This window comes from Aptenodytes forsteri, unplaced genomic scaffold, assembly GCF_000699145.1.
Source record: "Aptenodytes forsteri isolate BGI_AS27 unplaced genomic scaffold, ASM69914v1 Scaffold284, whole genome shotgun sequence".
Classification (NCBI taxonomy): Eukaryota; Metazoa; Chordata; class Aves; order Sphenisciformes; family Spheniscidae; genus Aptenodytes; species Aptenodytes forsteri.
This window is the reverse complement of record NW_008794445.1, coordinates 2449097-2462581: the sequence shown is the minus strand read 5'-3', so window position 1 is coordinate 2462581 and position 13485 is coordinate 2449097. Positions and strand designations below refer to the sequence as shown.

Genomic DNA, 13485 nt, shown 5'->3' with positions numbered 1-13485 from the left:
AGGGACTGTCGGGGGGGGGGAAGTACTCGTGGGCCTCTGTAGCAGGGGAGCAAGGGGGGGGGGGGGAGTACGTTCTGCTGGGGCCAGGAGGGTAACCAGCAAAAGTAGCGGGGATGGAGATGTTTGCTCTTTCCGGGAGTACTGGGAAAGCTGCAGCCAGGGAGACGGGCTGGCAGACGCTGCATCAGGAGGGCACACGACCCCCATGGTGGCACTGGGCAGGCGGCTTTGGGCCCGCACTGAGCCTCAGTGCCCCGGAGAAGGGGCAGATGGGCTTTTGGCTGGCCCGGGGCTCTGCTGGGATGGCTGGGGAGGAGGGGGCATTGCCTGCTTTGCAGAAGGATGAGTGTGAGGGTAAGTCCCCAAGGGGATTCTTGTGATAATTTCTGTCCTTTGAACCTTCCATGAGAAGAGACAGGAAGCCTTACCCCGCACTTTAATGAGCAAAGCATTTCCAGAGACCAGCAGGAATTTTTCCTGGAGACAGGGTGCCGAGGGAAACACAACGAAGGAATGAGGCAAAGCAGCTAGACATTTTGAGCAATTTCGAGGAAGAATTACCTACAACCTCTACGGCACAGGCTAATTCGCAGTGCTTGGTTGCTTCTCTCCTCATGCGGCACAGATATCTGAAGGATCTTTTCTGCCAGATTCTCATTGTAATGTCTTTAGGGATTGCTTTATAGATGTTCCATTTTAAAACTAGATTGAAAAGCAAATATATGTGATTAAAGATCAGGCTGGGAGGTATTGGCGTCCATCTTTTATTACATACAAACAGAAGATAAGTTAGCCATATGCTCTGCTTCGTTTGTTTTGGACTAGTACACCAAATGGAATGTCTAATAAATCATTCATTGCTTACCCACCCCCTCACTGTCTTCTGTTTCCATCCTGTTATGTAAATATCACTGACATTTGAAATGGGACTAATAAAAAAAAGAATTAAATCTGCAATTTACATTTGCAATTTACAGTTCAATTATTTTAGACAGATATGGAAACAATCCTGGTTGTCCACCTACATTTTTCTTACTGAACAAATGTGGGCATGCCAAGCACATGCTGATAGCTCACCAAATACGGCTCTCCAGAGGCTTAGTTACTCAAAATCAGCCAGGCTGTGGCCAGCTGCCACACAAGTAAAAACATTGTGCAAATCTGGTAAGAGGGAGGTGAGTTTTAACTTGTAACTTGCCCAAGCATGAATTTTCTGAGCAAAGCTTTAACTGGTTGAAAATGATGTTTAGCAAAAAATATGTGAAGGAGGGGAAGAGAGGATGAAGGGGGGGAGGAGGGGGTGCTGACTTTTGTTCAGACCATTGGGAGATTTTTTTGGTTTTCTCATTGTCCAGCCTTGTTTTATTATGATGAAAGGACTTGGGGGTCAAGAATAATCCCTCATGTGTATTAGCACACACGGGAGCAGTTTAGCACACAAACAAAAGCCTTCCAGTTGTCCAAGCAATAAAAGATCAGAAACATATCTCATGGCTTCTTGTTCTTCACAGGGCCGTAGTTAACGTGACCCCCACTGCAGACTGTGTGTTCAGGGCACATCAAAATGTATGTATCTGTACGTTATCAGCATCTGCTGGAGTCACACGCGCCAGGTGCCTTGTGCCTTTCTGTGCAGAAGGATGAAGAGGAGAGTGGCAATGCACATTCCTTCCTTTCTAGCAGTGTGAGTTAGCAAGAGCTGAGGCCTGACAAGCAGGTACGTATTATGAGACTGCAGCATCTCAGACAGCCACAGACACCAGTGTGTGAATTAACAGCCCGTCACCACTTCAGTGGATTTGTCTTTCACTGTCTCAGTGCCCCTTAGACTTGTCAGAATGAGGACTCCTTGCTGTATCAGTCCCAACAGCAATTATGCCGCACTCCTGAACCTGGCATCTAAACTAGTAGCTTCGTCTGAAGCAGGTGGAAAAAATATTTGAGCTTGAGTTCTTTCAGCCTCTCTGTTCAGTAAGGGGGATGCACAATGAAAGGCTGATAATACCGGACTATGCTCTGTGTGCTCCATCTGGGGATTTGTTTTTAACTGCACGTAACTTCAGAGTGTCTTGATAAGGCCAGGAAGAGAGACTGTGAATGGGTATACCCTATTAATGAAATAAAACAGAATCCTGGGGATATCTTGTGTGCGTGTGAGATCTCTTTGTCTCTGATACTGGCAGGCGGCTTCAGCAGGAACACTGACAAACCAGGTAGTTCAGATGAAGCTCTGAAACTCGTTTGGGGATAAATCACCGTTGAGGCTGTAGCTCCCCAGGTCCCTGGGGAGGAACACTGCAGACATTATTCAGTAATATTTCTCCACTCTTTGTAGGCAGCAGCTGCTCGGTGGCTGGAATTTACCAGCAGACTTCAATCTGTTTTAATATATACTTGTTTACAGAGGAGGAGAGAGAATTTCCTGGCGGATGTTGATGAAGTTGTGATATCATTGAGTTTATAGCTTTTTCCTGAATGACTGTCATTTTCCCTCCTAAGGTCTCTGTGTTAGGAGATTTGGCAAACGATGTCAGAAAGAAGATTCTTTCAGAAGACTGAGACTGCTCTGCTCCCTGCACTTGCACATGGGCTTGTGGGTGGCCTCAGCAGAGCCTCCTCAGATGCGTTATAGGGGGACTGGCCATGGGCAAGCTGGATAATAGTCCCCAAAGAAGACACTGTGGCCAAAGTATCGTATTGAGTAGGTGCTGTTGCTTCTCAATCCACTGCCCCTCTTACTGGTATCACTGTGGCGCTTGGTGAGGGAGGTTTGCAGTTCTCTTAACAGGAGGAGGCTTCTATGCTTGACTGCTGAGAGAGCTGGCTTGAGACTAAAGCCAAGTCTGCCCGAGGAACCAGCCACGGCAACCCACCTCTGTTGGGGAGGTACTGCTGGCCTCCTCTTTTGGCACTCAGAGGGTGAGACTTTGTTGAGGCCTTGTCCTGGGATTGCGATGACGGTAGACATCTCCTCTGGGTCTGAGGCAATGTAGGCACTGTTCAGGAAGGTAACATTTGAGTCATTTACCTTAGTCATGCAGTCTCAGTGAGACTGATTTGGATGCTGAGCGCTTATCAGAAATGCAGGTCTCCCCTAGGCAAGGCATGCTCTGTCTGACCACTAAAGGGTGAAGTCTGTCCCAGGCCACAAGCCTTGGGAGTCCCGTCTGCTGATGACACCAAGCATCTTCCTTTGCAGTGCAAAGTGATGGACTGAAGATGGATCACTCTTCTTTTTATTAACTTTCTCTTCTAACATAAGAAAGAAATTACAAAATTAAAAAAAAAAAAGGAGAAAAAAGGTTCCTAATCCAAATCACTAGCTCATTGAAGGCACTGGACTAGATGCTTTCTACTGTCTCTCTCACAGCCACAGGCAGTGAGTTGGAAAAGAGAAGGTTTGTGCCTTGGTCACACGCTTGCCTCAGCAAAAACCACCCTCCACTTGAATGCCAGGAAGCTGGGACCCCTGCCAACACGCTCTCTAACAAGCAACGTGGGAGCTGCGGCTCTGTGGCCTGTGGGATTACTGCGTCTTGTACTACCTTTGCTTCAGTGTATCTCAGGCCCTCTGACAGCGTATCACCACTGTTATAAACAACCAGGAGTTGAACATAATTCAGATTATATTATCTATATAAGTGGTGGTAGTTATTATGTCCAAGGCCGTAACTATCCTCTGTGCTAAGTAAATTCAAGAATTTGAAGGCAAAAACGTCACTCTGCCATACTGCTTCCAGGAATGATTGCTTCTTGCCTTTCGAAGGGGTTAAGGAGCCTGCCAGGGCATTACGAGTTTTGAAGTAACGTCTGTCATGGGACAGGTAAATACCGAGCCAACACAGTCCCTCATTTGCCATCTATGCCCCGGCGCCTGTTGCCTTTTAGGTCTCTGTCCTTTGCAATGCGGAGCAGATTGAGACAAGAGAGTCTTACAGGACTGGGATCATTGTAGTGGGCTGTCTGATGGGACAGTATATCGCCCCTGTGCTTCTGTGGAACAGTGACAATTCTACCACAGTGAGAGGCAGGGGAAGGGGTGGGCTTGCGCTGAACTGAGGAAACTGTTGCCTAAAAAAAGAAAATCCAAAACAAAACCGAAAACTCAAGCAAGCAACTTTTGCCCATTATTCCTATGGAGAAGGCTTTTCATGAAGAATGTGGTTAGAATTTTTATATATATATATTTCCCCTGAGAAGCTTAGCACTGAGTGTTAATAGACAGATCAAAGAGCTGCTTAGCCACCGGAGCCAGGGAAATTGAACCAGGGCAGCAAAATAAAAATCAATCTGACTTTTAGTGTGTTTAAAGTGATTTTATTCAGAACTGACTTCCGCCTGGAAAGCTTTCCTTAGGAAAGCTTAAGATCATGAAAAGTTTAAGTTCCATGAGCCAAACTGTCTCCCACGCTCCTGCTATTCGTAAGACAACAAGAACGCTTTCTATGTACAGAATGATTTCAGATCTTCCCTGCCTTACCTGTTGGTCTGACCACCCTCTTTTGCCTTACCATTTGCAAGATTATTCCACAGGATCACATACTGTAAAGGTATTATTAGCCTGCTCACCACCACATTTCTGGCTCTGTGACTTGTGAATAATGCTGTCCTTCTCAGAGCATGCTAGTAAAACTTCTATACTGTGCTATCCCCAATTGTGTAGGGGACACATTTGTTATATGAGAGCTATTTTAAGCAGGTGTTGAATCTTAAAAAAAAAAAAAAAAGAAAAAAAAGAAAAAAGGGAGGAGGAGGAGATTTCTTGAATCCCTCAGATCATAAACTCAGATCATAACTCAGCCTGACAAGGATAAAGATAAAATCCAGATACCTCAAATGGTTCCCCAAGTGTCTAGACTGCAGCAGTCCTCCTAAGGCTGGAAGCCAATACTGGGTTTCACTGGTAGGAGGGAGAATCTCCTATTTCTTGCTTGCTGCATCTGTGAATGAAGCCCAACATTTCAAGATCCAGTCCCAGATTCAGGGATCTGGAGCCATGCCATTGAATCACACCTAGCGCGGGTAGCAGGCCAACATATTTTACCTTATCTGGAAGAGAAACTCCTCGTTTGGAAGAGGCTCCTCTTTTTTCCATGAAAATAAATTTAAAAAGCAGCAGCTGTTTGCAGCTTTTCTGGAGTTTAGAATATTAAAATAAACCTTAAAAAAACACAGAGGTGATTCAGTATTTTTTGGGAAAGAAAACATTCATCATACAGTTCAACACTTTAGCACAATAATCTCAAATCTGGGGGACAGTCACCCTCTCTCCCCCAGCCTAAGATTAGCTACAGAATAGTCAGGCTGGAATTTATTTATTTTTAAAATGAACAGATGCAAAAATAAGTAAAATGTAAGCTCAGCTGCATTCATTTCCAGGACAGGACTGTGGTTATATAACAAAGTACGCAAAATACTTTGCTTTTTCCAAAATTCACCTTCCTCCTAAGCTCTTTCTTCCTTAGGCTAAGAACAAAAGAGATGCTGAGACTTTGCAGCCTGGAGAACCATTTACGCTGCTCTTCTTTGTAGCAACCTTTTCCATACTTGAAATAATTATCATGACTCCCCTCAATTATTTCTTCTCTACATTAAACAAACCTGTATCTTTTGATCTTTCCTCCCTATTCATGCCGGGACAGCTTTTATGCAAAGGTGCAAACCACTGCATACATTAAACACGTATTGCAAGCTCTAGGCTTTCCAAGGGCATTAACTTGAGGGGGTAATACCTGGCACAGATTCCACAGAGCAGCTTGTTTTAGCTGTTCCCGTAAGACTCCATATGACTTGAAATGTGCTTGATCTCATCTGATCTGTTTCTACCACAGAACAGATTAAAGGAAAAAAACAAAACACAACAACACAGGCAAGGGGTATCAGAAAAAAAAAGTTAGAGATGTATCATAACATATCCTCCAAAATAGTTAAATGTTAATTGCCGAGTCCTCGTTAAAACAAGTCTCACAGGACAATGTTGTCACTGTAGCACGTCTTCCCAGAATTAAGGAGCCTAGGATCCATCAAAAGCAGCATCACTTCGTGCTTTACTTGATGTCCAAGACTTCCGCCCCACCTTCCCAAGTAGGCACATAAAACTGGGTCTTACTGCGAAGAGCTTCAATACACCAGACACAGGCTCCTGGCACAGCAGCTTCCTCACTGCCTCAAGGCTGATGCTTGGATAAGAGAGGAGCACCTTTGGCAGGGGAGAGGATTGGCACGTAGAAACCAACATGTGACTGAGCAAGGGCGGGGGAGTCTGCACAGGAAAGTTTAGCATTAAAAGAGGCACAGAAGCCTGTGAAGGCTGGGGAGCCACATGAAAGGTAGGTGCCTGTCCGGGCATGCAGGCTATCGGAGAAAGGATGGGAGGCACAGTGCCATAATTACACATCATCTTGTGACTGGTGCGAATGCTGCCAGGAGCCAGCACGCCACAGTAACGAGCCGATTGCTCTCTCAAGGCAAGTTGCAGAGCGCTGAGCACCCAGAGCCGCAAAGGGAAAGCAGTGAATCAGCAAGGGGCATGTCAGTCCCCAAGCACTGGTGTGGTGCAGAATTATGTCAGCATAAAGGTGATGCAGAGACAAAAGCAGAGATGCTCCTTTGTTTATAAACACACCAGAGACAACCAGGTTACTGTGGAAAGTCATTTTATTTCAGAATTTCACGCACTCTGTCACAGACCATGCACTTAAGACTTTCCCCTTTGCAAATCCACAGCCTCCAGGCCTGGGAGAGATAGGGCATCATCTCTTCACTTCTCACTGAGAGTACCCACATGCTAAGAGTGAGGGCCCTGATGGCAGCTCACCAGGCGGCAGAAAGCAACCTCTTGTTTCCATAATGGCTTTTAAACACCGGAAAAGAAATCCATCTGACTTGAAGGATTAGCGGTGGAGCTCAGCAGCAGTGAAATCCCACTGCTGAGCAAGTTGGTCCTCACCCCGTAGTTACAGGGAATAAGACGACAATCTCGTGGGAAGCTCGCGTGAGCTAAGCTATAGCAGAATGCACCGAGGCATTCTTGGAGCCCAGACAGCAACCAACCAAAAGCACGCTCTGGGCCTCTTACAATCAACTTGTCTCTGAGCCGCTCTGCCAGGAAGGTGGCCGGGAGCTGCCCTTTTCACATTCAGCTTTAGGTCCTCCTGCTCTGTGCTACAGCTTTGACTAGGAAGGAGCCTACCTCTAGGTAAGACAACCCTCCAGGCTGTATGTCAACATGTGTACTGCATTTAATACTGAAAGGTGCCAGTTCAAAAGACTCTGCAACGGTCTGTTTGATCCACAGGCTGGGTACAGCCATTAGTGTAAGTTTCCTGCATACTTACCCTGCTCCTTCTTTCCTGCCTCTGTTGCCCCTTATGCCTGACCCTGCTCTTGAAATATTCATAGTTGCAGTGTCCCTGTGACCCATTACATCTTTGGCCTTTGCTGAGACTGCCCCTGCCGGGGCAGCTATTGCCCGCTGTGGTGGCTGCCTGTAGGAAGTGAGCATCTGCCTCCCGAGAACGGGCTTGTGGCTAGCTCAGAGGAGGGAAAAAACTGAAGGGAAGAAATGATGGAAGTGAATCAAGTGAAGTGGAACAAAGTCTACAGAAAAGGCAAAAAGGCAGCTTCAGTCTCCATTTGATACACAAATTGAGCTCAATAGCAGCAAGATATGGCCATAAAATATTAATTCATTAGGTTGCCAGGAAGAAGTAAAAGCATTCACATAAAATATTCTATATGCAGATATGTATGCGGCAACTGTTCTCAAGCCAGCTCAGACAGTGGTTTCCTCCTGCTTATGTCTCACCTTTTTCGTATCTATAGTTTTGACCATTCCAAACCATGTTGCTGCTCAATTCTGTGTGAAGACCATGGTATTGGAGTCAGCACCAAGTGAGGGTGAGATCACACTGAAGAAATGAACATATGGGGAACTCCTGACAACCCCGATATTTTAATATTTTTGTTGACCTTCAAGTAATTAGAAGAAAGGGGAATTTCCCCCAATAGCCTATAGGCTCCAAAGTCTCATCTGTCTGCTTTTAGGGTAGAAAGGCTGACACCAGAAAGGCAGTGGAGGGCAGAGAAAGGAAGAGGGGAAAAAATCTGGGAACCAGAGTGAAGAGCAATCAACAGCTGACCAACACTGACTGCTGCAAAACTTACAACACAAAATCATACAAATGGAATTTCTGTTAACCTTTTATAGACTACAGACTTTAAATACACACACAAACTTCAAAGTACACATCTGGCAGTCTAGAAAATACCAGTACCCTAAGGATTAAATAATTTAAAATGCAACATTGCGTTATCACTGTATACGGAATACTATCTGACACATGGGCTAAAATGGACGGATTGTCCGAGAAAGATGCTCCCCTCCCTCATCTCACCAGCACTGCCTCTAAAAAGAAAACAAGGGCTAAAGACTCCCCTCCATGGTTCCACTCCTGAAACTCACCTTGAAACTTCTCTGTCAAAGGGGAGTAAGTCCTGAGAGGAAGGGAGGAGAAAAGGATTCCTGCTCCCTCCAAACTCTGCTGCCACAATACGCCCCCCCCCCCCTTTGCTAAGGAGGCTGGACAGCAAGGAGAAAAAAAAAGGTGCTAAAGCTGGGGAAAGAAAAGTATGTTTCTGTAACAATAGCTGCACTGGTCTTTTGAGAGAGACAACCCCAGACTCGGGATGACACCCTCCCTCCCCTTTTTGAAGACAGGAGGCCAGAAGGCTGAATGCAGAGTATACAGAGTCCACGTGGCTAGTGTAGGAGACACCAACAGTGCAGGAGCTGCACCCCAAAACCCATACTGCAGTCCAGCAGCAGATGGGAGGACAGCCAAGGGAGAACGACCTGACAGCAGCCGTAAACTGGAGTGGGCAGAACTGCATTACCAACAGGTCCAAACAGACTGAATGGGAAGGTGTGCCCTCACCAGCTTTCTAAGAGTAATTGTAAACTGGGAGCACTGGAAAGTCAGCGCATGGGAATGAGGAAGGGGATGGACAGCCTCAGTTCTGAGGTGGCTGGGGAGGGGACTAAAACACATACTGAGAGCAGATGGCAAAGCCAACATATCTCTGAATGCCAGCTCTGCATATGTACCCTAATGTCAGTGTATGGGACAGAACCTTGCTGATGGCACCAGTTCAGTCCTATCACCTTCACAGACTTATAGCTGGTGAGAATCTGGCTTACATGTGCTTATTACAAAGCCCTTTGAGGCACGCAGTCTTGCTTCCACCTCTTATAAACCAGAACAGCCATAAGCTCTTGGGGAAAAGATGAAAAAAAATAATCCCCGTTCCCATGTGTGTCTCCCACTCCCCCATAATCAGCCGCTCTTCCTCTAGGCCAGTCATCTAAGGAGCCGCCCTGTTCTCCATTCCCGGGGCCATTCCCACCAGCAACACCCAGCAGATCTGGCTAGGCAGGAATGGCAAGCCCTGCTCCTTCGGCCTCATCACACAGCCAGACCACAAAGGTTTCTTCCCCCCCCTAGGACAGCTTCAGTGAGAATTGCCCACACTGGAGGTTGTGTTGCAGCAGACTGGACAAGCCTCAGCCCTTACTCCTGAACCCAGCTTGCAAAGGATGAGAAGGCTCCGTAGGAGCAGGACCCATGGGCATAGGCATTCTCCTATTCCAAGCTCTACAGCCCTAAATACTGCCAGTGTAATCATTATCTACTCAGAAATACAGAAAACAACCCTATCCAAAACATCTCACTCAGTCTGCCCTGCACGACCAGGTCAAAGGGACCAAAAAAAAAAAAAAAAAAAAGTGTGTGTGTGGGAGCAAGACAGTGTGGTACAGCAAGGAAAAAGAAACATGGGGCAAAGTCAGACTGGAGGACAGGAAAGGACCTCAATGCAAGTCTGCTAAAATCATCACTGGATTTACCAGCCCAGTTCCACCTTCTTCAGACCAAAATGGACTCGCTGCAGTAAGTGTACTACAGGACAAAGAAGTGCATAGTTTGGTTTATATTTTGGTAGACACTTAAACATAAGCAGAATTTATGCGAAGATCTTGGACCTGCAGTTTTAGCCTCTTTTCCCTAGCCAATGGGTACCTGTTGGGGCAGAGATGGTGGAAATGGACCAGTAGCACCAAGAAATTCAGTGGGAGCACCAACTCCACAGCAGGAAATAATAATGAACCAAAAGGAGACAGAGAGAGAGAGAGAGAGAGAGAGAGAGAGAGAGAGAGAGAGAGAAGTGGAGGAGACATATTTCGCAGTAATCAAAGTCCACCTTGGCTAAACCCTTTCAACACTTCCCTCCAGGTAAGGCCCCGTTACGTCTGCAGCAAGACCTCTGGCTCTGACAGAGAGCTGTAGAGGGTATAGCCCAACTCATCCACTTCTTCGGGAGTGAGCTCTGAAAACAAGTTCACCTTGGGGTTCAGAGCACTAGGGAGGACACCTGCCTCCAAGTAGCGGATCAACCCCTTCAGCGCCTGCAAGAAGCGATCAGCCAGCATGTCCTGGGACCAGTCGGACTCTTCTTGGGATAGATGCAGGATGACGTTGGTGAGCTGGCTGGCAGTGAGGTGGCCCAGGGCTGGGTTTGACTTGCATACTGCTTTGAAGATCTTCAGGCACAAGCAACGGCAGCCAGAATCACACTGGTCCAGGGCTCGGAGACGAGCTGTTTCTGCTGGCCGCAGGCTCAGTCGCCACAGATTGTCATTCTGGGCCAATCGATGGGGTTTGGCCACAAGGATGATGTCACCCAGTGTCAGGGATGGTAGGAAGTCAATAAAAAGATGCCGTTCTGGATCATACTGGACTTCCAGTGTCAAATCTGCTGGGGGAGCTGCTGGACGGATCACATAATCCAAGAGAGTCCCAATTGCTGGCCAGTTGATGGAGCCAGCTACAACTTTCTCAAAGCTGTCTGCTACAGCTTTGGGTGAAAGGTAACCTCCCACCACACAGCGGTCCCAGTAGCTGCTCCCACGGGGAAAGTACTCTGGGTTTTCCCGACGCACCAAGTAGAAGCCAGGGATGTTCATGATAGTATCCTCCCCGGGGATGCACGACCACAGGTTCTGCTCCAGCATCAGAGGCACAATGAGCTGGATGTGGTCAGCTGTCACTACCTTTCACAAGAGAGAAAAGTCGGTAAGAACAAGCTTTCTCTCTCCACACTCAGTTTTATTCACCACCTTTAGATAGCCTTCTGTTCAAAGGAACTTGGAATAAGGATTCAGCTGTCTTGCTCTCCTCTCTGTGTGGGATTCACAGCCTCCCTTTGTCAAAAGACATTCTGAAGGACTATTTCCCATCGTCAGTGAGATAACGCCAAGGTATAACCCAAGCTAGTGCTTATACGGTATGTACTATTTAGAGATCTTTACATACTTCAGGACCTGACATGGACTGCACATGGACGAATCATTTTGCCTCCTATTGCTCTAAGTCCACTCCTTGGATGTGAGATGCAGCTGGCCCAGGGCACAGCAACACCACATGATAACTTGAAACAGGAGGTAGAGTATTAAGTTTCTAGACAAGCTTAAGTTGCCATGGTTTAATTATCCCATGCTAGAACTAGTTACTGCACTCACCCGGTCTGCCACATTGTTTGGAAAAAGGTCATTAAAAGATCCCTTTTCACCAATGTGATTAAGACCCCAGATCTAAGTTTCACTGGACACTTGACACTCCATTCCAGAGCTCTGACTCAAACAAAAAAGTGTGCCTCTGAATCACTCACTATAGCCATGGGCATCTTGCCATCAGGGAGATATGCAGCAGGGACTGCTGTCCAATCCAGGTCTGACATGCATTAAAAAAAAGAGTAGGGAAGACCTACATGAATACACAGGAGTTCTAAGGGAATATCATGTATTTGGAAGGAGACAGAAGGGACAGATAGAAAACAGAGGTCTACCGGAGAAACAGCAAGAAAAACACAGCTAAAGGGAGAGACAGAGGGGAAGGAAAGAAGGGCTGAGATAATCTGGAGAAATACAACAGCAAAAAGCAAATTCTTTGCAGACAAAGCCAGAGCAGCCTGGTCATGCCTGTTCAAACAGTATTGCAGAAATCAACGCCTGGCTCCACGGTGGGAAAGGCGACACCAAGAGCCTTATTACAGAGGAATGTTGCGCTGAGCCAGCACTGCAAACAGGGAAGCCTGAAATGCCCCTGCCTAGTCAGCCTTCTGAATAATGGCCCATCACGCGGCCCCAGGAATTACCTGCAGATCATCATACAGGCTGCCGCTGAGGTACATGTCACGCAGGGGCATGTCCGGCAGCTTGGCACGTAGGAAGCTGCGCAGCTCAGCACAGATATCCACGGCTGCTTGCTTGGCCCGGGCCTGCTCATCCGCTGGGATAGCTACCTTCCTCCGATAATAAGCAAAGAGCTTTTCTTGCAGAGACAGACGAAGGCGGGATTTTTTCAGCTCCACTTGACTCCTCTTGGCAGATGGCTTGGGCTTTGTGGGTCGGAAAAAGTCTGCAAGACAGCAGGAAAACTGTTGATCATCTGCAGTGTTTCAGTGTGAACTGATCTGCAGAAGAAAATCATCAGCAGCAAAGTGCAGCCTCCTAGGTCTCAAAAAGCTTTCAGCAGACATTTTGCATGCTTTACAGAGGTACCAGTCAAAAGGGAGGTGCTGAGAAACTTCCAAAAGATACTACTACAAGAATCAAACCAGATGAAAACAAATTACTAGATTTGGAATTTAGCTAGAACAAGACTAACATCGTGTACAAGGAAGTAATTTTAATGGCTACGTGGGCAGTACCTCAGTTCAATTTCATCAAAAATTCAGCATCGTTACCAGTTCAGAAGCTTTTAACATGATGCCAAACCAGTGGATAAAACACTCTTGAACAACCATTGCTATCTCATTAAATTTTTAACATTAGAATGGATTTTTATAAATTGTCAGCAAAACCCAGTCCTTACTAGGGTATGAGATCTGAGAAGGTCATGCCACTTGGAAATGACATAGTTGTCAGGACTCCCATCAACACTTATCAGGATGGTGAGCTGACAGATCTTGGGGCCAGCAGAGCTCAAGCAATCATAGCCCCAGTGAAAACCTCCCTCAGACTTTCACTGGCCAAAGAGCAGAGAGCACAGTCTTCGGCACATATCAGCAATACAATGCTTTATGCTGCCGTCTGCATTATTAAGCAATGTCTAACCTGCACAGATTCTCTAAACCCCTTTTTTTCTGACTGGTTTCCTAAAGAAATAAGTCAATGTTTCCCATCTATCTTTCAGACTTCTCTTAATATGGACCAAGAGTTTCAGAAGTTATTACTGAGAATTAAGGAGAATTACAGATCTAAGAGACCTTTTGTCGTGGTTTCGGCAGGGATAGAGTTAATTTCCTTCCTAGTAGCTGGTACAGTGCTGTGTTTTGGATTTAGAATGAGAACAAAGTTGAGAACGCACCCATGTTTCAGTTGTTGCTAAGTAGTGCTTACACTAGCCAAGGACTTTTTAGTTTTCCATG

The 13485-nt window shown here is 46.4% G+C and overlaps 1 protein-coding gene across 2 annotated transcripts in view; it reads right to left on the bottom strand.

Annotated features, from left to right (window-relative positions):
• Window positions 1–6640: 6640 nt before the first annotated feature.
• Window positions 6641–13485, bottom strand: part of MIEF1 (mitochondrial elongation factor 1) — a 10266-nt gene continuing 3421 nt past the window's right edge. For both annotated transcript variants that reach the window (XM_009289992.2, XM_009289991.2), the window contains 2 exons: window positions 12211–12473; window positions 6641–11107 (listed from right to left, as the gene is read on the bottom strand). In XM_009289992.2, the coding sequence (XP_009288267.1) occupies window positions 10301–11107; window positions 12211–12473 (1070 nt within the window). In that variant the 3' untranslated portion in view covers window positions 6641–10300. The remainder of the gene's footprint in view (window positions 11108–12210; window positions 12474–13485) is intronic.